This window comes from Dermacentor silvarum, chromosome 8 (assembly GCF_013339745.2).
Source record: "Dermacentor silvarum isolate Dsil-2018 chromosome 8, BIME_Dsil_1.4, whole genome shotgun sequence".
Taxonomy (NCBI): domain Eukaryota; kingdom Metazoa; phylum Arthropoda; class Arachnida; order Ixodida; family Ixodidae; genus Dermacentor; species Dermacentor silvarum.
In genome coordinates, this window is record NC_051161.1 from 28,533,054 (window position 1) to 28,556,485 (window position 23,432).

Here is a 23,432-nt window from a genome sequence, read left to right on the forward strand (position 1 = left end):
AAAGCGGCCAGAAGCAATTCACGTATAGCTGCCTCAAGTGGCAGCTGTGAACGACAGCAGGCGCACCCCGCTAGGAGCCCTTTTTGCTCTGGGGACGGCGGCGCGCCGGCCGGTATCCCTGTGGAAACCGCGCCACTGATCGAGCTGGACGTCAGTTCATCCTTGCTCGATCGCGCCGCTAACGCGCCAACGGCTCCCTTTGGAGCAGGCGCACAGACGCTGTTGCATAACGCCGCCGAAATGATCCAGGCGCTCTCTGGGGCAGTTAAAACGCTGTCGGCTGTTCCGAAATGCGCTCACCCCGCTGTACGGTTGGCAGTCCCGACCTACAGCGGATACGGTGACCTGCTTAGTGCCAGGGACGCTACCAGAGAGCTCTGGGTTTGAACGATCAGGATGTACTCGGACGCGTCGTCCCTGTTGCACTCACTGACTCGGCGGCTAGGTGGTACAGGCTTTCCGGACACCGTGCAACAACCCTCGAGGAGTTCCGCGCGGCATTCCTGCGTGAATTCCTACCCGCTGACTACGAGAGTAGGATGCGGCGAGAGCTTGGGCTACGTACACAGGCTCCTGATGAGTCGCTTCAGGAGTACGTACGGGCGATGCAAGACCTTTTCTTAGTCGCCGAGCCCAATGCCTCGAACGAGGAACGCGTCGAACGGGTGATCAGGCAGGCACATCCGACCTTTTCGGCGTACCTGCGCGGCGGCCACTTCCGAAATCTGGAGGAATTAGCCGCCGAGGCAAAGCGCATTCAAGGCGACATTATCGCCGGGCGCGCCTATCGCCCACCGCCGCCCGCCAGCGAGGCCCTTGAGCCGAGCTGCGCGTGGAGAGAGCCTGAGCCCTTTCCCCAACGGCAACAACCCGGCCAAGCTGCCTTTGCGGCTGCAAACGGGTGTGTTTGGGAGCTGAGCGCGCGCGCTCTCGATCCCTACACGCACGATAGACGGGCAGCCTGTGCTGCGCCACCGACCGAAACGCATGCGCAGGGACGCTTTTCGACCCAGCGCATCGCGGAGGGAAACGCTCGTTATCGGCCCATTGGCCAAGCGGCGAGCCGACCCCGGCAGGGAGCTGAGGCTGCTCCGCCTCGGGAAAGATACCGCGGCGGAGTACGCTGTTTTCGCTGCCAACAACGAGGGCACATTGCAAGGGATTGCACCGCGCCTCGGTCTCCTGTGAGGCCGGGAAACGGGATAGCAGGTCGCTCGCGAAGGCACGAGTGACCGAACCTTTGCTTGTTCCCTCGGCGTACCGAGCAGGTTGTGTTGCTGGTGCGCACGCACCGTTTATTCCGGTGACCATTGCCGGCCGCGAATTTTCGGCGCTGCTGGACACGGGCGCAAGCGCTTCGTTGTTCGGCGAACAGGTTTTGTCCCACTTGCAAAAGCACGCAGTGCGCTTGCGGGACTGCCGAACGACATTCAATCTTGCGAAAGGCGTGGCCCATTCGGCTGGCGCCGCAAGGCTGACTGTCAGGTGGGGAGAGCGAATGAGACGCACGCGTTTCGTTCATCTCCCAGGGCTCAGTGTTCCTGTGATTCTCGGCCGGGACTTTCTCCTTAAAACTGGGATCGTTGTGGACATTGCGAATGGCGGCTATCGCGACGGTCAGTTCACGTTGCTAAAGCCGTTCATCAGCCCGCCGGCGTCCGATTCTGCCTGTGCAGGTGAGGCGTCGGAGTCGTGTCGCGCGCCGAGTTCGGGGGCAAGCCCCCGAGCTTCGCGCTCGCCCGCTCATGGTCCCCTTTGGGATCGAAAGGCACGGCACGAACCGTGTCGCGCGCAGAATTCGGGGGCAAGCCCCTGCGCCATGCGCTTGTCGACTCACAATCCCCAGTGGGATAGAGGGACACGGCACGAAGAGGCACTACATCTAAGTGCCAACGTGGTAGCTGACGCGCTATCTCGTGCCCCATTGTCCACCCAGAGCTTTTCTCCAGGTGCAACAGCCGCTGCCGGTGCCTTAGCGCCAGCTAGCGTCGGGGGCGAAACGAGCGGAGCGAGAGGCGAGTCCGCAAGCGGGCAAACCTGTTTCTCCGCGCTCCAGGCAAGCAGCGCGCCGGAAAGCGTGTGTGCGGGGGAGCTTCTCGAAAGCGAACCCATGACGCCGATGGCTGCAGTCCTGAGTGGGGACGAGACCAACCTCTCCTTTGGGAGAATTGGAATCGCTTTCAGCAGGCAAGAGCTACTGAAGGCCCAGCAAATTGATCCGTTTTGTCGCGGAGTGAGCGACGGTCTCAGGGAGACGGAGCGCCGAGACGCTGCTGGTGTTGCGGCGGGCGCAGGGGGGCCGGAAACAGCGTGTGTCGCTGAGTCCCCCGCGGATTTGTATTTGCTGGATCATGATGGGCTCCTGCTGAAATACATAGCCACCGATGATGACGCTGTGGACCCGTTTAAGGTGGTTATCCCCAAAAGTCTGAGAAGCGCACTGTTGCGATGTTCTCATGACGAACCCTTGGCCGGTCATTTGAGTGGCTCTAAAGTTTTTTCGAAACTAAGCCAAACTGTGACCTGGCCTGGCATAAAGCGTGACATTTTTCGCTATTGCCGTTCCTGCCATGTCTGTCAAATGGTGAAATCAAGGGGTGGCAAGCCGCCCGGGCTGATGAAACCAATCGACAGTGAGCGTCCGTGGCAAGTGGCCACCTGCGATCTTATGGGGCCTTTCCCCAGGAGTAAGCAGGGGTTCACACACCTGATGGTAGTCGTTGATCATTTTTCTAAATGGGTGGAACTGTTTCCGCTTCGTAAAGTGACAGCGCGAGCGGTGCTGGAAAGGCTACAGGAAGTGTTTTGTCGGTTCGGCTTTCCGAAAAGACTGATTACGGACAACGCGTCCTATTTCACCGCTCGGGTGTTTGGTGCTACGTGCCGTTCCCTGGGAATTAATCACTGCACCACTTCGCCCTACCATCCCCAGTCCAATTTGACGGAGAGACTCAATAGAACTCTTAAACCAATGTTAGCGGCCTTTGCCGAACGTCAAAAGGATTGGGCAGACCACTTGAGTGAGCTCGCGTTCGCAGTCCGAACCTCCGAGAATCGCTCAACTGGTTTCTCTCCCGCCTTTCTCAATTTTGGAAGGGAGTTGGCTAATCCGGTGACCAGTGTCATGCAATGCCAGCTCGGGGACGAGGAAGCGCCGGCAGACTGTTCTGCTTACGCTTCAGCACTTCGGGACAGGCTTTGTCGGGCTCTCGGTAGAGCAAGGCAGAGTTTGGCGTCGGCCAGGGCCCAGCAGAAGGCTCAATACGACCGGAAGCATCGCCAGCTTTCATTTAAGGTAGGTGATCTCGTCCTGAAGCGCAACCACGCTCTTAGCGATGCGACCAAGGGGTTCTCAGCCTCGCTCGCTCCTAAGTGGCTTGGTCCGTACCGAGTGGAGAAAGTTTGGTCTCCACTCGCGTACTTGCTGAAGGATCCCTCTTCGGGAAAACTCAGCCGTGCCCATATCGCCGACCTGAAGGCCTTTGCGTCACGGTCCGACGAGCTCGCGCCAGTGCCCAGTGGCATTGCGCGCAAGCAACGGGGCACACCCGGAGCAACGGACCGCATTCGGACCACGCACCGGTACAATCTGAGGAAGCGGTCACCTGTGTGATTTCGCGCCGGACGACGGACTTTTCCGCAACCGAAGGCCCTCAGTAAAATGCGTAGCCTCAGTGGGCTAGCTTCTTTACGGCCAGTGCACGAAAATAAGCTAGCCCCAGCCCAGCGTATTGCAAGTGTGTTTATGTAGTGTTTTAACAGTGTGCATTTTTTTCCCATTTTTTTTAAGTACGCCCGCTGAGTGTATTTATGTTTTTTCTTTTTGAAAGTGTGTTTTCGCGTGTACAGCCTTATAGTTTAATTCATTACGTGTTTTTTTTTCTTGTACGTAGATGGTGAAGATTTTTGTTTTTCTTGTTCTTTTCTTTTTCCTTTTTTTTTTCACTTTGCCGAGAAGGGGGTTGTTGATTTGCGCGGTCGTCAGGCACGGTGGTGGACAATGGTCCCATTGACTCGTCGGTGTGAGGGGGACGAAGGACGCTTTGCGCCTTCTATGGCGCGGCGCGTTGTGTACGGCGATGAGCATGGCGGTGTTTGGGAGTGTTGCGCAGCCATGGTGAAAACCGCAAGGAGTGTGTGCGTGCGTGTGTGTGTGCGCGTGCGTGCGTGGTGCCTGTTGCTCTTCGAAGCAACCAGAAGTCGCACCAACTGCAGCATCGGATCATCGTGGACACTGAAGGTGGACGGGGTCACTGACCCTCTGACGTCAGACCGAGAGACCAGCTCTCTGCAGTCGCCGCCGCCGTGCGAACGCCTTGCAGCCACGGTTGTGGCTGCCCCTTCCATCTTGGCTCCGGCGGCGTGGCCAGCTGACCCGGCAGTGTCCTGCCCCATCCGGCTGGAGTTCGGGACCGCCACCACCACGAAAACAACAACTCCGATCTACCAACGGTGAGCCCGTTCCTGCAATCAAGGCTGCCCTCGAGACTCCTACGTCTTCGGCCACCGCCCCTAGCCACAGAACTTTACGCGCCGCTTCCCCTTCGCACCTTGGACACTGTCCCGCGCCAGCGGCCGACTATTTTGTTAATATTTCTCCCCCCTCTCGCGGCAATTTTTTTTTATTATACAGCGTAGCAGTTTAATTTTTTATTTTCCCACGATCCTTGTATATAATTATTATTTTTATAGTGCATGAAAGTGTTTTGTTTTATATGTCGGAACGCGGTGTTCTAAGAGTACTTGCTGGGCTGAGGTTAGCATTTAGCTTGTGCATGAAAGACTCAATTGTCTTTGATGCATAAGCCCCTACTAGCTGTTTCGCCAGGCTGGTAGGGGGGCATTTAAGGAGAGGAGGATGTGGGGATTGAGGGTTGCGCCGGCATGATCGCGCGCGCTTCGCCTGCTCTGCCATCCCTCGCCATCGTTCCCCGCTGGCCTCCTTCTCCGCCCGCGCCGCCTAACCGGTTCCCGCGGTGGCGCTGCGCACGCGGCGGTTGGCGGTGGGGGCGGAGCGCTGACGTCACTACGCGGCCGGTTGTCGGCCGCTAGCGGGGAAGCGTGGACTTCTCTCCGGGACCAGCGCACGGTACGTTCATGCTTTCCTCTCGTCCGCCGACACCTTTGTGACTAGGACTGGAGCTCGCGCACGTGGCCTTTGCCCGTGCGGGGAGCGCGTACTTTGTGCTGATCCTTTCCCGACGCTAAGCCGACGAGCGGTGCCATTAGTGCTCGCGCGAGGTCGTACCTCGCCGAGCCGCACTTGCCGAAAGCCTAAGCCGAAGGATATTGCCCGTGCTCTCGCGAGTTGACCCATTGGTTATCGCCAGAGCAAGTAGCATAGCCGCCGGGACTTTTCCTAGCGGCGTGTCCCAGCTTGAGCCTGTGCTCTCGCCGCGACGTGCTATAGGCGCCTGTTATTGTATTTTCGCCCTGGTGCGGGACCCCTTTGGCTCCCCTCCGTGCGGGCGTTTGTGCAGTGCTGGTGCCGACGGTTTCAGTAAACGGTTTCCGTCAACTCAGGGCTTTACTGTGTTTTTGCGTGCGTCGCTCGGTAGCCCCTTGCGGCCTCTGAGCTCGCGCGCGAGCGGTGCTGGAGGCGACGGCTGACGCGGCCCTGTGGCTCGCTAAGCTCGAACCCGCGGTGGTTGGTCTCCTGTGAGACACCAAGAACCCACAACTCTCGCTACCATTCGCACTTACTGGAACCCAATCATGTTCATACTCGCATTAACTCCCACTCATTGTCATTGACTTTCATTCATACTCGCATTCAGTGGCACTCGTGTCCACTCACACTCTTGTGCACTCAGTAATGCTCGTACCTCACGCCTGTGAAATCGGTGTGCAGTGAGTAAAAGCCTATGGTATGCTGTGCCTCAATAGAAGCAAGTTGCCAAATGGTGAATAGCGCCATGGAACAAGGTGAAGACAGAAACCTGAAGGACCTGCAGTGATCATGGATTGTACGTGAAATGGAAGAGTGCGTGTCAACAAAAGCATCCCAACACATATTCCCTGCATTGGCCACCTCGGACGTGTTTCAACACGATAATGCCTGACTATTTGTGCAATCAAAGTCAACAGACACAACTTAATATTTATTCATTTTGTATGTGATATAAAACAAGAGTTGACTTTTGTCCTAAAATTGTCACAATCAACGTGATGGGTCTGTGTTCGGCAATGAAAATGGCTAGACTATACAATCAAGTCGGTTCTAAACCCCTTGCATCAATAGTTCTTTGTCAGCGGATGCACTGGAAAATAGGCCTTGTTCTCAAACACCTTGTCGGCAATCTCCCGCTTCCTGAGAAGCAGCAAGTTATCCATCTCTGGAAGAATTGAAAGTATAGTGAACACAGAATTGATGCCAAGATGCGAGCTGATCATATCATAAGGAACATGAATGGCAAAATGGGGTATATATATATATTGTTGGCTAACAGTTATGAAATAAGACCACATGCACATATTAGGCCTGCACATTCCACAGCAACAGCTACAAATTGCATTATCTGTCACTCGAGGTTGGGTCACAAATACCCAGACTGTAAGGACAAACATTAAATAAAAATTTTTTACTTGTGTTTTCTTGGCTATGACTTCCGTTGTCTTTATATGGTTGTTACTCGACTAAATATTGAGGCCCTAAATCCTTTAACACACATTTAAAATTTATCTGTGGGACCAAACGCTTAGAAAGTGACAAATTTAAAAAAATGGGTGACAATGCCACTTTCCATATCTTCAAAGCAGGTAACAATGGTGTTAGGTTGTGGCAATGAATGGCCAAGACAGTTTCACTTCTTGCTACTGCTGAAAAATATATATACAGGTACATTGCAAGCCACAACAAAAACAAGTCTACTATGGGATGACTTGAAATATCGGCTACCTTTTAAGCACAAAATGTGCTCCAAGTCAAAAAAGACCAGCACTTATAATGTCACACTACGGTGTTGTCAATGTTCTGCTTAACACATGAAAAAAAATTTACAGAAGGAAGCTGTGGCATAAACTCCAACAAGTTGCCTTTCTCCTTCACAAAAGTGCTCAGATTGCAAGGGTGATACACTAGTCAGACATGGACAAACTTTCACTTTCTAGATTCCCATAGACTACATTGCAACAATTCTGCATCCGGTGAAAGCGCACGAAATGTTTGTGCCATAACTCTAATCTCAGCCATCAATAACGCTCAGTCACCTGCAACTGTCAAATACAGTAAAAGCTCGATCGTACGATCACGGCTAATACGAATTTCCGGATGATACGAATTTTTCTGAGGTCCCGTCCGAGCCCCATTACTTTGCAACGTGCTAGAGAACGGTTGTTACGAATCGATTTTCAGCCTGCGTCGGTTGATACGAATAAACGCCGCCCCACCAACGGCCGCGAAAGAGAACAGCGCGCAGTCACGCGCTTTCTCTCCTTCTCTTTTGGTGCGGAGGCGTGGCGCCGGGCAGCGCGGACTCCGCGACTGGGCGCGAAGAGTTTGAAGCGGTGGCGCTTCAAGAAATAAATGCTTTTTACGTACATGTGCCTGAGTGAGTTCACCTCTGACTCTTTAATTTAGCTACAGTCGAATCTCGTTAATTCGAACACGCTTATTTCGAACCTACCGTGCACCGACAATGCTCTTAGCAGCACGCCAAATAACGCGGCGGCGCCTCCGACCGGCATTGCTCCGACACCGCCGTAGAGCAAAAGCTCAGGAGAGACCCCTCAATGCCGCGCGCGAAGGAATGGGGAAAAAAATAACCCGCGGCGGAAATTTCCCCCTCTCTCAAATTGCAAGGTCGCCGTTTCTGCATCACGCCGGAACAAGCGTGTACGTGCCGACTAGAGTGTTCTAGACAACCGTATTCTAGCACACACTAGTGCCGACGTCTCAGCCACGCGGATAAAATGGCAGTGAACCCCTTCTCCTCTATTTTCTAGTCAAATGTTGACCTTGCACGCTGCGGCAGCAGCGCAGAGGGAAGCAGCGGCGGAGGCACAGTCGGGCCAACGAAGCTTCCCGATAACGGCAGAAAACGAAACTTCAGGGGGCGGCTAAAATAAGCTGGCGCCAGCACGGCAGCGGGCGCGCACGGAGATGTGCGCACGGAGTCGAAGGTGAGAGAGCTACGAGGGAGTTGAGAGGGAGGGCGAGGGGAGCCACCGAAGCGGCGGAGTTGACGCGGCCAAATCCGCTTCCCAGCCGCCCTCCTCCCTCACCTTCGACGGTCTCCGCGCGCACACGTGTGCCGGCGCCGCCCGCTCGCTCCCTGAAACTTCGTTTTCAATCGTTATCAGGAAGCGACCGTTAGCCGGCGTGGGCAGTTTCGTGGCCCGCGCTTGCTATGCGCTTGCGCGCCGCGATATTTCACGACTCGCATCGTTCGTGCATCGTGCTATGGTGCACGAATACTTCAAAAATACGTCCTTTTAATTCGAACAAATTTTCGGGCCCCTTCGAGTTCGAATTATCGAGATTCGACAGTAGTTTTAATTGTTTCGATGATACGAATTTCGGCTAATACGAATATTTTTCGTGACCCCATGAGATTCGTATCATCGAGCTTTTACTGTAGATGCACGCAACAAAAAACAAAAGTAAGCAAACTTCCAAGCAGATGCAAAATGAAAACTATTCAACACTGAATAAACATGCAGTGATTTGAGCCAATGTAACTCACCTTCATCAATTTCAATTTCACAGCTTTTCACCTTTTTTCGTGCATCATGACAAAAGCAAAGGGCAAGATCAACCTGCAATAAAAAACAAACAAGATAAGTTAAGGGAAACTATTTTGGGTGTGCGAATACTCAAAAAGTTCGATTATATTTTTAATATTTGTATCCAATTCGACGTGCAAGTTGGAATCAGCTAGCGCAAGACAGGGGCAATTAGAGATCGCAGGGAGAGGCCTTCGTCCTGCAGTGGACATAAAACTAGGCTGATGATACAATTCGAAAAATGGATATTAAAAAATGTTCGAATATTCGGTTGGATACGACTATTCGAATCAAATCGAATAATATGCTGGCTGTGCAAGAGCAAACACGGTTCTTGGCATTTGTTTCTATCTCATGTAAGGATATTTGGGCGATTTTGTGCTGAATTTTGCGATGATTTCGTGCCCCTAGCGAAATTTAGCCTGTACGACACACTTAGCCGTTAGACGTCTAAATTTTGCGGGAAAGCCAGCCTCTCAGTAGCAAGGGGCATGGGTTAGTGGACAGCAAGGGAGCCATTTTCCTTTCTTTTATTTTTTTCCAGCGGCACTCTTACTTCTGAGCTTATTGCTTGACAGCAAGTGCGATGAGTGACAACTGGCACAGGGTCAAATGCCTTCGAGTTTACGGGTGGTATAATAAGGCATAGGCTGACAAAGACAGCTAGTGGGAATTACTACATTTTCCTAGTTAACATGAGCCAAATACACTATGTTTTAGTATAATGGCTTAGTAATCTAGCTTTTTAACATAGACAATGTAATTGGAATGTTCCAACATACCAAGTTAACCCAACCTGCCAATGAATGCTTGTGTATATCATTATTCAATATCCACGCACCCCGAAAAACTATCACTGCCCAAAGTCACTATGATGGGGTGCTCATTGATTGTAGGCCATTACTGTAATCTGGAAGAGAACATGCTTGATGATGTCTTAAAAGGCTTCTCACCAAGCTCCACTGCAGGTTTTCGTTATAGCACACCAGGAGTTGTAAGGGAACTGTCGCGGAGCGGCATAGTTTCTCACGCCGATTATCGGCCGCCAAAACATTGTGTTCTCACGGTATGGCATATAGTTTTGAGGAAGCGACACGCCGATGAACAGGCGTCAAAAAAATGTCGTGGTCCCAAAGTGCGGCATATAGTTTCGAGAAAGCGACACGCCAATTAACGTACCCAGGTGTGTGCGTGCGCGTCCGTGTGGTGCAGTGCGGGGGTTCAACTTTGGACAGAGAGGGGAATCTACCGTTACTTCGTCCATGATTGAAAGGGGCGCGGCCAAGACTTTTGGTAGGAGTCATGAAATAATTAGGCGAACACTGCATACCTGCAGTTCCTCTACATAGGGAACTAGGAAAAGGAGAGGCTATTTAAGCGCAGGTTTTGGGCCCTGCAAATCAGTCCAGAAGTTGAAGCTATGAGCTGCTGAGAAGCCGTCGGGGTGCTAGTGCCGTCCAGTCTTACCTGGACCACCTAGCCACGTCGGAACTCCGAGGAACTAGTTGACGTATGAGACGACAAAACAACGTCTGCAACGAAGCTCACGGTAGTTCGCCTCAAGTTAGCTCAACCTGCTGGAGAGAAGATGTCAAATCTAGACCAGCAATCGCATCCACCTCAACAAGATCGGCCTGCCAGATTCTTCGGGAAAGCTATGCGTGCCGACTTCACAGTTTATAGACTTGCTGCTGCTGCCCGGCCACGCGTATGACATCGTTTGTTTTCTTTTGAACTTTGTTTTAGTGAATTACTGTTAAGTGTTATTCTTGTATATTTGATCCACGCCCTTTTTCATGTTTATATCCATTGTTAATTGCTCGTCCTATTTATTTGTCGTCATCATTGTGCTATCTTAAGTTCAGGCGTGTTAGTCTGTCTTGTGTCTTTTTTTTATTATTTTATTTTATTAATTTGTGTATATTTATAAGCGGATAAATATCTTGTTTTTTTGTTTACTCCCGACTCCGACTCTTTCACTGTGTTCGCTCGAGTACGGTATGACCAACCGGCTTGTATACCCCATCGATTGACTTCGCGCCGACGGCGAACGGGTGACAGCCGTGACAGGAACATTCTAGGGAGAATTTTACCGAAACAATTTTTCAAATCGCTTCATTGTTAGAGGAGATAGAAGAAATTAAACTTGAAAGGGCCTGTTACCGTGTCGCCAGGAGGCAAGCATCACTGTCAACAGAGACACTGTCCCCCCTTTGCCTCGACTAGCTTGCACAAGCAGCGCCTTATCCTGAGGGACTGCGTCACATTCACATAAGGAGCCCCTACTTCTTTATTTTTTTGTTCTTGTATTTTTTTCTTGCTGCGCGGTGCATTTCCAGCAGCACCACTGTGCGTTATGCATAGAATGATTAATCAAAGTCATGTGCTATGGTTAGTGACATTTCAAGCAGTGTGTATTGCATAGAGGCGTGTGTGCAGTCTTGACTCTTGAGAAGAGTGCATAACCCTCTTTTTGAAATTTCGACCATTTTAGCACTATGCACCCATTTCATACTTTGCAGATACAATTGCAACCTCGTGATCTATGTGCTGCACTTGTTTACTTGCAATGCCCAACCCCGGTGATAGGCCTTTTAAGTATTACAGGAAATACCATTATAAAAAAAAATGTGAATGCAGTGTAGTACACTGCATACAATAGTAACTTGAATGTAATATAAGGGGTACTTTCCATGCAATAAAACAAAAAAAAAAAACAAAAAAATGCAACCAGGAAAACCGAGAATATTTAGTAAAACTGTGCATGAAATGCAAATATGCCATGACTTGGGAAATACCCTTGTATTACAGTTAAACCTCAATATAACGAAATTGGTAAAATCGGCAATTTTCTTCGCTATATCAAAATTTCCTTGCATTGAAATTCAACCTTTTATGCAAGTAAGTACAGTCGCCGATCGATATTTCCTACACGGAAGGGGCTGCAAGATCTTCCAAATTATCGGGAAATTCGAAAACGCAAACTTGAAGGAGAAAATTTTGTTGAATTTGAGAGACAGCGATGAAAGATATGGTTTCATGCCAAATTGATGATATCTTCACATTGGCGCAACAAAGCAAAGCCAGACACGCTTTCGCGTCCACTCTGCCCCCGTGGCTGATAGCGTTGCCCACAGTGGAACGACGCTATCATGAAAAGTAGCAGCAGGGTGGAGCGAATACTTTGTCCACCGGCTCGCTACAGCGAGTCTCCAAAACTCGAGATTACGCAACTTACAATACTAAAAGCGCACATGATGCCACGCCATCTCGGCACGCCCACTCTTTGCACACGCGGTGGATTACCTCTAAAAACAGGGCGCACGGATTGCACATGCGCTCAGCCGCGCTGACAGCTATGCGCAGCCACGGCCTCCCTAGGATAGGAGGCACGTCCAACCCGAATCCCTCTTCCTCCGCTCGTAAATGCATTACGGCTGAATGGAGAACAGTGACAGACAAAGCTTTGGCCAAACTTTCATGACCACCAAAGATATCGAAGGACTGTGCTGACATTTTTAAATTCATGTGACACAATGCTCAGCACACTGACTTGCCCTGAAGATGGCTTTGATTGATTTATAGAGTCTAACATCCCAAAGCGACACTGGAGCTAGGAATGCCACAGTTCAACACCGAATGAATATGACCGTCTGCAGATCTCTAAAGGGACACTAAGGAAAAATCTTAATTGAGCTGTACTTATAAATTGACCTTCTACAATACCAAAAACGCCGCTCTTATTGTGAAATGTGTCTTGGCGAACCAGAAAAAGACACCCAATATGGAAGACTGGTGGCGACGATGCCTTCGAATTCCCGCACCAGCATGCCATGATGTCGTGGACTTCGATGCCATCTGCTAAAAAAATCTAATTCCGAGTTTTTCACGTGCCAGAACCACTATTGGATTACGAGGTAAATTTTGATCACTTGGGACATCACGTGTACTTACATCTAAGTACACGAGCATGGATTTCGCGCCCATCAAAACGCGGTCGCTGTGGCTGGGATTGAACCAGCGAGCTCGAGCTCAGCAGTGCAATGCCATCACCACTGGTCTACTGTGGCGGGTGGCGACTCCTCAGGCGTAGTTCTTTTTTTTTTTTTTTCTCAGTAAAGACTGACTGGAATCTTTCGAAAATGAGCCAATGACTAAGCAGTTTCGAGAACCTTTAATGAGCCACAACTGCCCAAACACGAAAAATACCTTAAAATCTGTTAGGTCACACCGACGTACCAGCACCTAGGTTTCGGCATGAAATTCAAACATTGGAGCTCTGAACTTCATTTTTTCTACTAAATAATAAATCTATACTAACGTAAATAGAGTGCTGAGAGATATACTTTATCAATCTAAAGTAATTTAAAGTTTCTATAGTGTCAATTTTATACCAAAAGCATAGTGCACGCAACTTTTCTTTTTCGTTTCACCCCCATCAGAATGCGACTGCCATGGTTGGGAACTGAACCTGCGACCCACTGCATAGCAGCATAATGCCACAGGCACTGAGCCACCATGATAGGTACAATGACGGCCATTGCAGATTTTTTGCTACAGTGTCTCACATGACGTAACAGTAGTCCTCTAGGAGTCTAGGCACATCAAACCGCCTTAGCTAGCAATTGGAATGCTCTTGTAACCAAGTGAGTAGCTTGACAGCATTGATATTGTTGGCAGAAAGGTCAAGATTGATCATAACGAAAAGCAGACAAGCACCCTGATGCAACAAGGATATCACAACATACCAGTATTGTTCTATTTGCATCTGTCATATTTTTCCAGAGTGGCTGCACATTCACCTGGATCTGTATCTGAACTTAATATTTAATTTGCATTTTCCCACTGCAACTACAGTAGAGTGCAAGTTGTGTCAACAAAAACATTATTTACAGAGGGGGTAAAGAACTCTTGCCTCTTTATCTGCATATGGAAGACCGATGCAGTATGATCGTGATGCACGACCCAGAACACAGGCCATGGCATAGATCTGTATCACCATGTCCGCCAGGTTGGACAGAACCATCTGCTGCTCAATAATTTCCTGCAACAGTGAACAAGTTTTGACAACAACAAACACACTGCTGTGTGTGCACAGCTGGCGCAAGCTTACGGGGCGTGGGGTTTCAGAAGAAGCAGAATATTTCCCAGTGGCATGCAGCCTAGATTTAAGATTTGCTACATGTACTAGTGCCTCTTACTTTACTAGGGCCAAAATGTCTCTTACTTTTAATTTTTGTAGTCAGCGTCCAATCTTCAACTACTTACCCTGTACTAGTGTGTGAAACCAACTATAGTGTTGTACGTACTGTTTTACAGGCAGAGCGCCAGAACTGGATTGAAATTTGCTTTTTTTTTTTAAGAACCCACATTCCACAAATTTTTATGCCACTTGTACATATATCTGCTTGTATAAGTGCAGTTGTCCCATAACCAGGCTTACATATGTTTGCGAATAAGTCTCGTTTTTATTTTAGCCCATATCTTATTCAACTTTGATTAATTATAACAAAGTTCTGTAGTCCTGAAATATCTGGAATAATGTTATTTGATCATATTTGGGTGAGATGATCATTGAACAAGCATAAACATGTAGCCTTGAAATATCTTTGAACACAAGAAAAATTAGCATAGTAGAAGTGTAGCAATGCATACAGAAAGAATGGAACGAAGATAAAAAGTGACATTTGGCACAATATATATTTACTGTGGTAAGCAAATAAGAACACAAAAGAGATTTAACAATCTTAATACAATGGGTCTACACTAATGCCTGCATGCAAAATGCCTTCCCTAAAAACTATCTAGGTTATCAAATGCAGCGAAAAACTACTGCTGGAAAATCAACACAAGTGCTTTGGACAAACAGCAAAGCATTCATCAATTCAGAGAGGAGCACTCATCAGAACACAAGTGCTTTGGACAAACAGCTAAGCATTCATCAATTCAGAGAGGAGCACTCATCAGAACACTGCACAAACTTTATGCCATAAGGTATCAAGGAATTGAGCTAGCATAAGAAGAGAGAGGGAAAATACCAACACCACACTTGTTGGCATACTTGCCTTTCCATAACGTTGCAAAACTATTTCTACTGTGTACTTCAGGCGTTTGACGCAATACTCCAACGAGTCTGCTCCATCCTGCAACAAGAAAAATCTTGCACTATAATCAATGTCAATCAAGTACTGTCAAGGATGGGATATCTGTAAAACATACTCTGCTTGTCCACAATGCAGAATTCACACCCACAACTCCCACAATTTAGTTTTTTAGGTGCGCTCCTGGCAGTTAGTTGTTAGTTAGTTTAAAACACCAAAACAGTTCATACACATGGAATGGTTTTATCAAATGCATACAGAGATGAGTCGCATGATAACAATTCGACACCTATGTGGTGCACATAAGTTATTTCAACATTGGGATGTGTCGTGTTTCATCAACAGGTACAGCACAGGAAGCATGTAAACCACACAAATACACACTGATATTGAGGTCAGCAACATTGTGAAAATGCCAGATCACAACAATGCCAACAGTGGTCAGTGCAATCTGTGCAGGAGTGTTAGATAGTGCACTGCAGCATGTGAAGCAGTCTCTAGGAAGGACACAAGTAGCGTTTTTTTGCACTCAACAACTTGATCCTGGACAGACATTCTCATAAATGGTGCAACACTTACGAGCTGCCTGTACTGTTAGTAGCATCAGTTAGTTTCAATGCTTCAGTATTAGGCCACAGAGCATAAAAACTGCTAATTACATCCTTGCTATGATAGACACAGTCAAATGATCGCCAAGAACAGTAAAATTTGTACCCTCGCGATTAGTACCAGTGGTTCACAGCATTGATAGTAGTGTTGGCGGTGCACTTCTGTACAGTGGAACCCCGATTATAAGACTTTGAGGGGACCACGCAAAACCATCGTATAATCGAAAAACTAAGAATATCGGCAGTGACGCTCAGTCTTGTCCAAAAAACGGGTACAGACCACCTGAATAAGCGCGCGGCACGAACCTGCACTGCTTCCAAGGAAGGTAGATTACACTATTTAAAAAATTACCGTATTTTCATAATTTTCGTTACCTGAACTCGGCCCTCGTGTTACATTCGAATAATGGCAAAATTGACCAATTTAAAACGAACATTCTAAATCCCACGATTTTTTGTGCTACATTGGCAACCTGTAACTTTACGTCTCGATCCAATCCATAGACAAGTCGACTGAAGTCAAAACTTGTTTTTGGTTGGAATCGACGCTGTTTTCGCTGTGCTTGTGAGTGGTTACGGTGCTGTTATACCCTACGGCCTTTTGTGGTTCGGCTCTTCATTCGCGACGTTATGGTGATGCAGCGCATTCGCTATGACGGTCGCTTCGAGAGACGAGCAATTTTGATGGCCATGAAGCTAGGAAAGTCCGCCGCGGCTCGGTGCATCGACGTAAAGGAGTCAACGATTTGCGGATGGCAGGACCAGCGGCAGGCCCAGTTTAAATGCAAGGCCAGTCGGGAAGGCTTTGTGCAACATAAAGTGGCCTGGTACTGACCCTGAATGAAATTATTGTGCGGTCTTTTAAGAAGTATTTAAATCTCAAACAAGCTCGACGGCACGGAAGATGACAATTCTTGGGCGATCACTTTTGGAGATAGTTTCGCTTTCGCGAGAATCAGCTCGTCCCGGCACTACAGTTTATTTCCTACAGTATACTTGGCAGCTCTACTTTGGAAGCTGCCAGTATACTTGGCAGCTTCCGAAGTATACTTCCGACAGCTCTCTTGGCGCTGACTGCAAGCTTAGGACAGCGCCGGAAACACTTGTCGGGGCGCTTTCATTGCTGAGTCACATGAAATTTCGCGAAAGCGATCGCCCGAGAAGACCGCCCAAGGAAAGCCCCGTCTCCTCATCAGATAATGATGATGAGGGAAGAGAATGTTTCCGAATTGCGATTCCTTGAATAAAGGTACCATTTCTTTTTCCGTTCATCTCGCGTTACATTAGCAGTTTTATTTTGTTTATTTCGCATGACTGGAAAGTCACCCCTCACGTTACACTCGCGGTTGCGTTACATTCGGGTAAATACGGTATTGCACACCCGTTATCAGCTGCCTGCAGTGTGCTTGCGTGCCAGCCTGAGTGTGCTTAGAATTTATTTCTTTTATTTTCCACAGACAGTACCAGAGACGCGTATGAGGCAGGTCACCGTAGAATTGCGTCGTATAATTGAGGTTATTAATACATTATTTCTATGGGGGTTTTGCCGGGACCAAACCAATTCGTCGTAAAATGCGGGTCGTCGCATAACCGGGGGACGTATAATCGAGGTTCCACTGTATTTATATTAGCAGATCTGACCTCTGTATAAAATATCTTTCAACCTGTTTTCTTGGATATTCTATAACAGATTTTCTTTTTGCTGTTATCGTCACATCGATGTTATCGTCACAACAAGGTCCCATCGATAATTTTGGTTATACACCAATTTGGAATAGAGGAAGAGGTCAAGAAAGCTGCCAATCAAGTACTGTACAGGGTAATTGAAAGTGTAAATAGACAACCAAGAGTCATCGAAAAGAAAGTGAGAGAAACAGAGAGAGTGAACTGGATGCAAAGAATGAAAACAAGAAAGACCATTGAGATATACAAGAACGTGAAGAAAGAAATTAGAAGGGAAAATCTGTACGATCCCACAAAGGGCAGTGCCTTGCTATTTGAGGCTCAAGCTGGTTGCTCAAGGACATACCAGAGCAAATATTCGCAACAAGATGAGGCATGTGTATGCTGCAACAAAAATCCGGAGACCACTCAGCACATACTAATGGAATGCAAAGGGATTCACCCAGTGAGACCTGTAGGTAACATACACCTTCCAGAAGCACTTGGATTTAAAGTGGACGAAGGTATCAACTGGTCAGCAGTCGAGATAAGCAAGAGACATTTGGAGTATTGGTGGAAAAAAAGCAGGGAAGATATTGTTACGACCGGATTCATTGCAGGCATAGGTAGTGATACAAGGTCGACGGAGAAGTTTTGAGGAAGAGAAAAAAGATTAAGGAGATGTATACATAAATGCTAGAACGAAAAGCATGTACAGTAAAAGCTCGTTAATTCACACCACATTAATTTGAATTTTTGGATAATTCGAACTGACTATCGTGTTCCGGCCACCCAGCATAGGTGTCTATTTCTAAACTAACTCGTTATTTTGCACGCGCGTCGGTTCCTCCATCAATAAATCGAACTGCGCGCCGCCGAACTGAGCACCGCCGCGCAGTGATAAACAAAAAGGAACCCGCAATAAGCGATGGCGATAGAGCTGACCAAAAGCAGTAAGGAAACAGAAAAAATGCCGTCACTAGGAGCGTTTTGTCAACCAAGGTAGAGCAGGCCACTGAAACCTAAGCCTGGCCAAGCCAGCGGAAAATCCAACATGGCAGTCTCTAAGAGCGCTTAGCATGGCTCGAAATGAGCGATTTAGTCCGGAAAATCGAACTTTGGGGCCTAAATTCGTCTGAAAAATCGGTCGCAAAATTGCATTAGCTCTATTGAAACCCTGACGGTGCATTTATGAAGTTCAGAATATTCATCAAGTCCGGAAAATTCGTCGGCTACTGTAATGAAGGTGCTCGGTGTCGGCGCCTATTTTTCAACTTCAAGAAGGGTGAAGATGAAGCTATGCGTCAGGTTCGTGCTTTGTAAGACAAACTGATGACCATTTCTTTCAAAGAATCAAAAAATGATCACAGATTATTTTGGTCAATGCTTTCTAGCTTTGTCCACAATGCAGAAGTCAAGTGCTTTGGTCAAGTGCTTTCTAGTAATCCGGTATCAATTCTGGCTGTTTTTTGATGACTTTCATTAGTTCGAATTCGGTTTAATTCGAACTCGTTAAACGTCCCTGTGAAATTCGAATTAACAAGCTTTCACTGTGTATACCTGATTAACTCAAGCAGGCTAGGTGACTATTTGTCACTGCCCCGTTTCAGAGGGGATGCCAATAAATCATCCTCATCATTATCACACTGGAAGTTGTAGTTCCACCATCTAGGGACAGTTTTACAGCAAGAATTTTTTTCAAATTGGTTCGTTATTAGAGGAGATAGAAGAAATCTAAATGATTCGTTGCCATGGTTCCAGGAGGTGAGCTTCGCTACCAACCTAGACACTCTCTCCATCTGCACAACTAGCATCCGTAAGCGACATGTTTTCCCTGCCGTCTCCCATACAGCAGTCGAAGGACAATGTCACATGAACATCATGAGCCCCGCCTCCTTTTCTTTTTCTTCTCTTCCTTGTTTCGCTGTGCAGTGCACTCCCAATCGTGGTATTGCATGTTCTGCATTGGACGATTTACTGAGGTCACATACTATAATCGGTGACGTTGCAGGCAGCGCATTTTGTGTAGAGGCACTTGTGTGTGTTTGACCTTGACTCTCTAGCTAAATGTGAGGCTTGCTCGAGAGGAAGGGCTCATGGGCTTCTGTTTGAAATTTCAGTGATTTTCATACTTTGCAGTCATTGATACTTTACAGACACGATTGCCACTGCATGATTTTTAAGTGCAGAGCTTGTCTGTTTGCAATGCCCAAACCTAGTGAGGAGCCCATTAAAGTGGCTAAGTTTGGCTCGAAAGTGCAACCCCCCCCCGCCCACAAGATTTTCCTGATGCGTGACAGAGACAACACAGCATGGCATCAGTGGCTTACCTGCAAGGATGGATGCAGAGCAGTGTAAAGGTCCAAATCGCGTACTGGATTGTCGGCAGCATCACGGCGGCGCTCCCACAATTTCTGTAACGCCGTTATTGGATTGGCTAGAGGATTCCTCATCTTCCTGTATTTCAAATAAGTAGAGCGGGAGACAAGTTTGTGGCATGAAGTTTCAAGACTATGATTACTGGATGCAAATCAATTACTGCGAATGATCAGCTACTGTGGCAGTCCAGGGTAGTAGTATGTGAATTTTTCTACGATTTAGTGTGAATTCACTGAGAAAGGACATTGCAGCTTCTTTTATTGTTGTTCATGGCAATATAGTGTTGGAGACTAACGTCCGCATTTCTTTAAAGTAGTGAATTGTTACTGGCTCATAATTAATTACTTTCATTATGCAATTTTTAGTGCATCTGAACATTACGAAACACTTCTTAGTATGCTCACTGCTAAGTTGAGATGTCTGGTTCATAACATTCACTGTGTGTGATGTTTTTCTTTTAATCCCTTCAGATACCAATTACTTCACTGAAATTCAGTTTCACTACATTGCTTGCGTCTCCAGAAGAATCTGAATAGTACAGTTGCAGATTGGATTAAGCATTTTCAACTCTTCATTGAGTTTTGTCAAGTTTATGAAACCGTTACATGACGCATGGGGACGCTCGACTCTTCCCCATCTCCTGATGTTGTTTTCCCTGCATGGCTCTTACGTCTCCTGGAATCCTGGGGCCGTATTCTGTAACGCTTCGGTTTTCGAAGAATTCGGTTTGCGTGCAGCGATTGGTCGCCGCCTGGGTGACGCCATCGCCTCAGGGTGCGAACTCATTTTTTGATGACGTCACGCACATGTCAATCACGCGGAAACCGAATTTGTCGTCTGCTACGAAGCGAAGCCGCGCGCACTGCTTCAGTCTGATCCGAAGCGTGGTGTGCCATGTGCAGAGCCGGTGCGTGCCGTGTGCACGGGCGAGATCGCGGCACTCGGAACAAAATGACGGCGTGTGCAGTGCCTGTGGCGCCTGTTATCATGCTTTTAGTGAGCCTCCGTGATAGACAGCGACGACCTCGACGTCGACAAGACGCCTTTGAGATGAAAGACGAGGAATTCAGGTGACAATTCAGATTGTCAAAAGAGACAGCGCTTCGACTGTGCGAGGAACTTGAGTGTGTATTTTGGCCGCAACGCGAAGTTAGCGTACGACGTCCCACCTAGCGGCATAAATGGGTCAACCGAAGTAAACAAAATTCGGTAAGTCACTCACTGCCAGTACAACTCGCACACGATTCATAACGAAAAATATAAACCTCATCAATACCATGAACAAATTATTTTTATTTACCAAGAAGCACTTGTAAATTGCTATATTTTTACTCGGTTTGTGACGTTCACTGCCACAAAAAAAAAAAAAAAAAACCTTCGCGCCGATTGGCCTCTGTCCTTCCACTTGTTTTCAATACGTCAACGGACCGCACCAATGTGACGCCACCGCCAACCCGAATCCTTCGAAAACCGAAGCGTTGCAGAATACGGCCCCTGCTTTCCCACATAGCACGTGCAGCACCGGTAGTCGGTAGATACGCAGTAGTATGAGAGATGCCGCGAGTGTTCTGCTGCTAATGCCACCTGGGAAACTCGGGTGCAAGAGGAACTAGCCAAGCCTGCTCCTCTTTGATTGCGACAACTCGGCATATTTGGAAGGACCACGTGTGCACTCCATGGGGCACTCCGCAGGACTGTCCCGTGAAGGACTTAGGTGTTGTTGTTTAGAAAGAGAACACTTCATTTGTGTTCAAACAGTGATCCTTGCAAACGAGCAAGTCAGAACCCCGCTTACTACTGTTTGTTATGCTGTTCTCCTGTTGAAGAATCGTGCTCATGGAATTTTTCTTCATTGAAAGCACAAACAAGAAAAATTACCAGCTATGAACACAAACTCGGTGTTCCATTTCATATCAGCGGAGACTGTACATCTGATAATGAAGGGCTCATCATGCTAGCTACAATGCTTGTGACACAACATTTCATAGAGTGAACCCATCTCATGCAGAGTGAACATGCAATAACATTTATGACATGCCTAAGTCAAATGCACATATACAAAATAAATTATACAATCATAGAATATATATACTCACAATATGAGCTCTGACAGCTGCTTTCCAGTGTGCTGCAGTCCCATCAGAGCAATAAATAGCCGGAGAATCTCATTCGTTCCCTGAATATTGAACCAGGAAGAAATAAGGCACAAGTTCGACAACTGCTCACACTATCATGTAAGCTCGCATAGCCCAATCAACAGGCCATACACACTGAGAAAGCTAGCTGTGTGACCCCAAACCCAATGAATCTCACAGCCCACACACTAAAGAAATGCTATTGCTATCAAATGTGGTTTAATGAGAAGGAAAGCTGCAACAAGTGGCTCACCTCAAAGATTGAAAGTATTCTTGTGTCTCGGTAGTACTGTTCAATGGGAAGTGATGTCATGAAGCCCGAACCTCCATGGATCTGAAGGCACTCGTTGACTACATATTGCCCAGCATCTGAGCTGAACACCTGCAGGCCATGCATGAAGAAAAATATGGCAGGAAATGGAGAAATAGCAAGTTCAAACTCCACAATGTGCAGGATTAAGCAACAGGAGACCCTTTAAGAGGAAGCTTTAGCTCAGGGGCTCCTATCTAAATACATGGGAAAGGAGAAACCATTTTTCTCCGCCATAGCAGAAAATTTGATGAGTTTTGTTGCATTTAAACGAAAACATTAACACATAGGGACTGTAGGAAGCGGATTTTTTATTTAGGCAGTCAATTTCTTAATAAAAATTGTTGAACATAGCAAATTAAAGGAAATCAGAACTATAAAGCTTACAACTCTAATTCATCAATGAAAAGAGTAGCAGTTCCGCACGAAAGGCGAGGCATCCATTGTGATAACAAATTATTAGAAAGCTATATGAAGTAAGGATAGTGGTTTTACCGGCCGTATAAACTTGTGAACATTCGCTCACTAACTAAATTAACAAGCATGGTGTCACGAGCGCACAGGCGAACGTGAACACATCTCACTCGATGACTGCAGACACTCGCTGTCAAAACACTGGCGTGAGGAAGAGCGGCAGCAGCAGCGAGCGAATTGACCTCCCTGCTGTCTCTCGCTTCAACGCAACTAAGCAGCGAGAACACAGCGCACACGAAGCTATCAACCTTTGGGGTACCTAGACTCTGCTTCCATTGCAGATCGCTTTCAAGATAGGGCCCGTGCAGCCAAGCTCAGCCGCGCCACACGCCACCAGACTACAACCCCACCCCGTGCCTTGCTTGCGATAGAAGACAGCGCACTTCCTCGCCGCCTTCCTCCCTTGTGCGCGCGAGATCGAGCAGATCGAGCCACCATCCTCGGCTCACCCTCACATGCTTTCACTCGCACACACAGCATACGGCGCATGGCCATGATGTTGCCACACTTGCACTTCATATGGAACATCACGGTGACGACGGCGGCGGAAATGCACCTAGAGTGTCCACATAATTGCTATTGCAATAAGATGATATCAGAATTCTGTAAATTGCATCTAACAGTACATCTAAAGTGAACTAAACTGATGTATTATATGCGAGTTAGACTGAGATATAAATTAATATATCAAATTTGTTCACTTTGGATGTTGTAATGGTTGAAATTTACGGAACTGCTATATGTGCTTTTAGTGCAGTTACACATTTGTAAACTTCGCACTTCTTTTTTTTTCAACATTACCTCATTTTGGCAACTTTAAAAAAAAATGCAGGCCCTAAATCAAAATTACACTTCTAACAGTCCACTAGAATATAACTTTCTCTCTCCAATGCAATTCATTTCATTAAAATCTGCCTAGGGGTTACATCAGAAAAGCATTTCTGTGTTTTACATGTATTTGAATAGGTGGCATCAGAGTTGGGCCCAAGCTAAAGCTTGTTTTCTGGGCAGACGACTGCCCAGAACATGAGTTGAGATA

General features: G+C 47.5%; 1 protein-coding gene across 1 annotated transcript in view; it reads right to left on the minus strand.

Annotated features, from left to right (window-relative positions):
* Window positions 1-6,080: 6,080 nt before the first annotated feature.
* The window catches only part of LOC119460926 (complex I assembly factor ACAD9, mitochondrial-like), a 34,018-nt gene continuing 16,666 nt past the window's right edge, over window positions 6,081-23,432 (minus strand). The window contains 7 exon segments of the mRNA XM_037722064.2: window positions 6,081-6,335; window positions 8,685-8,757; window positions 13,640-13,768; window positions 14,790-14,867; window positions 19,426-19,552; window positions 21,571-21,650; window positions 21,863-21,991. Of these exon segments, the coding sequence (XP_037577992.1) occupies window positions 6,235-6,335; window positions 8,685-8,757; window positions 13,640-13,768; window positions 14,790-14,867; window positions 19,426-19,552; window positions 21,571-21,650; window positions 21,863-21,991 (717 nt within the window). The 3' untranslated portion in view covers window positions 6,081-6,234.